This window comes from Meleagris gallopavo, unplaced genomic scaffold (assembly GCF_000146605.3).
Source record: "Meleagris gallopavo isolate NT-WF06-2002-E0010 breed Aviagen turkey brand Nicholas breeding stock unplaced genomic scaffold, Turkey_5.1 ChrUn_random_7180001948571, whole genome shotgun sequence".
Classification (NCBI taxonomy): Eukaryota; Metazoa; Chordata; class Aves; order Galliformes; family Phasianidae; genus Meleagris; species Meleagris gallopavo.
The window spans coordinates 1,589-3,865 of record NW_011210273.1 but is presented as its reverse complement, the minus strand read 5'-3'; the positions used below and the strand labels follow the sequence as shown (position 1 = coordinate 3,865).

The 2,277-nt window shown below is 58.7% G+C and overlaps 1 protein-coding gene across 1 annotated transcript in view; it reads right to left on the bottom strand.

Annotated features, from left to right (window-relative positions):
• Window positions 1-14: 14 nt before the first annotated feature.
• LOC104916808 (maestro heat-like repeat-containing protein family member 2B) overlaps window positions 15-2,277 on the bottom strand; it is a gene marked incomplete at both ends in the record, with an annotated part of 3,835 nt that continues 1,572 nt past the window's right edge. Inside the window, 7 exons of the mRNA XM_031557694.1 lie at window positions 15-139; window positions 255-390; window positions 797-876; window positions 1,187-1,309; window positions 1,531-1,686; window positions 1,822-1,957; window positions 2,135-2,265. Of these exons, the coding sequence (XP_031413554.1) occupies window positions 15-139; window positions 255-390; window positions 797-876; window positions 1,187-1,309; window positions 1,531-1,686; window positions 1,822-1,957; window positions 2,135-2,265 (887 nt within the window). The remainder of the gene's footprint in view (window positions 140-254; window positions 391-796; window positions 877-1,186; window positions 1,310-1,530; window positions 1,687-1,821; window positions 1,958-2,134; window positions 2,266-2,277) is intronic.

The window sequence follows — 2,277 nt, the reverse complement described above, 5'->3', positions numbered from 1 at the left end:
CAATTGACAGGCACCGTGCTTTCTCCCTTGCCCCACACATACTCACATGAACGATGCTCTGAAAGAAGCCACCGGTGGGCTCTGTCTCGAGCAGGACCGCCATGAGCCGGCCCAGAGCTTTCAGTGACCTTTGCTGAAGCTGGAAGCAGAAAAGGGGAGTGAGATGTAGCATCACGGCTGCTGCCAGAGCATAGGTTGTGTGTGCTGAGGTAGGGTTTGAGCGAGAGGTGTGCGGGAAAGTTACGGCAGGTTACCTGCAGGTACTGCGCTGCTTGCTGTGACTTCCTGATCTTCAGCATCATCTCTGCTGAAGGGTGTGTCACGATGCTTTTGCAGCACAGGACCAACATCTCATGCATGTCCTTGCCTTCGAAAGAGGGCTTCAGCTTACTGACAGGAGGAAAAAAGAAAGAGAAATCAGAAAGGGCCTTGACCAGTGCTCTCCAGACCGGTTCAGACAACATCTGAGTTTCTCCTAATCGACAGCTACAAAGCCAGTACCCCCAGATCATGCTGCTGAGCACTGTCTTCAGTTCCAGCAGCGCCCACCTCCTCCCTGGCAGCAGTGAACCACCTCCCGCTCTGAAGGGAAGGAGACCCCAGCTCTCCCTTCTCTTCCCTGCCAGGGGACAGGAGCACCGGGGCCTTTCTCCCTGCCCAGAACCTCAGCTTTGCCGGGCACAACAGCCCAGCCGTCTCTCCTGTAGATGCGGCTCCTCCCCCCCTGCCCCCTCCAGGCCTTCAGGAGCTACCCAAAACGGGGACCACCATCCTGCCTTGCAACCTAAGACCTTACCTCAACTGCTCCAGGGCCAGAACCACCTTGAGGGGCACTGGGGAGACAGGGATGCCCGAGTAATATTTCTTCAGCAGGTCCTGCAAGTCCCAGAGAGACAGTGTCAAAGTGGGCAGGGGGCACACGAGAGCTGTTCCACCCAGCCCCGAGACAGACACAACTGCCACACAACAGCCCCATCACTCCCATGTTTCCCACGGAAGCACTGCAGGATGCAGCAGCTCGACAGCTGGTGCACCTAGCCCGCTGCCCAGCTGCTGCCTGCCAGCACCCAAGGTCCCCAGCAGCTGGAGACGTGTGGCTGATGGAGACCTGCATGCCCCCAGGGAAGCGAGTCTCGTGGCGCAGCCCAGAACTCCTCTGCAGACAGCCCTGTCTCTAGGCACTCACCATCAGGATGTCCAGAAGCTTTCCCTTCAAGGAGCGGTTAAAGCATGCAGAATCACCCACAGCTTGGAAGGCAGAGCTGCAGTCGGTGATGCTCTGCACCAGCGCGAGCTTGTTCTGCAAGTCCTGAGGCCCAAGAGAGAAGAACATTCTTTCAACTGTAGGACGGGACAAGGGCTGCAAGGGGGACACGTGGGGGCAACGCGAAGGGAAGGGCTTGGATCTTCATCTGGGCACAAACCATTCCCCGAGGGACCTTTGGAAAGGGAAGGCCCATCTCAGCATCCCCCCATGTGGAGGGGCTGCAGCTGGGCGCTCAGACACCCTGGAGCGCTTTGAGCTCTCACCCGGCAGCTGCAGCTGTAGAGCATCAGGATGTTGCCCACGATGTCTCCCTCCAGGTGGGCGAGCAGCTGCTCCTTGGAGGCGCGCAGTGCCAAGCTGCCGTGGGCGAGCATGAGAGCGCTGCGTGTGGCATGAGCTCTCGTGCTGTCCAGCTCCATCTGCGTGGGAAGAAATGCCTTGAGACACTTGCTCAACAGCTCCCAGTGCCCCGCGATGCACCAGGGCTCCCAAGGCAGGAGCTGCTGTGAAAATAAGGCAGAAGAATGCCAAGATGGAAACCCGCAACGCTTTACCTTCTTGCGCCTGGAAATCCTCGCGTTGCGGCCTTTGCACAGCCTGGACGCAAACATGGTGAGCGTGGCCAGGACTGTTGGGAAGTGACTCTCAGCAGCATGGCTGAGAAGAGAGATGATTCCCTGCACAAAAGAACAAGGGGCAGTTGGCACAGGCCTGAATCTACAGATCCTCTCCTGAGGAAAATGGCAGCAGTGAGGAGATTGAAAGGCCCGCAGCAGGGCTAGGAGAAGCCCTCTGCCCCAGGGACAGAGCGGGGATGCTGGCAGGAGCTGGAGGAGAGGAGAGGAGAGCTCACCTGGGCCTCCCACTGGCTCCTCCGCGTTTGCTTCCTCCAGGTGCTGCAGCAGCTTCTCCTGGACGTGGAGGACTCCCTTACAGGCTCCCAGCACTGTCCCCAGAGCCTTGTACAGGAAAGACTGCATGGGAAGGGAAGGAAGAAGCTGAGATGTGGC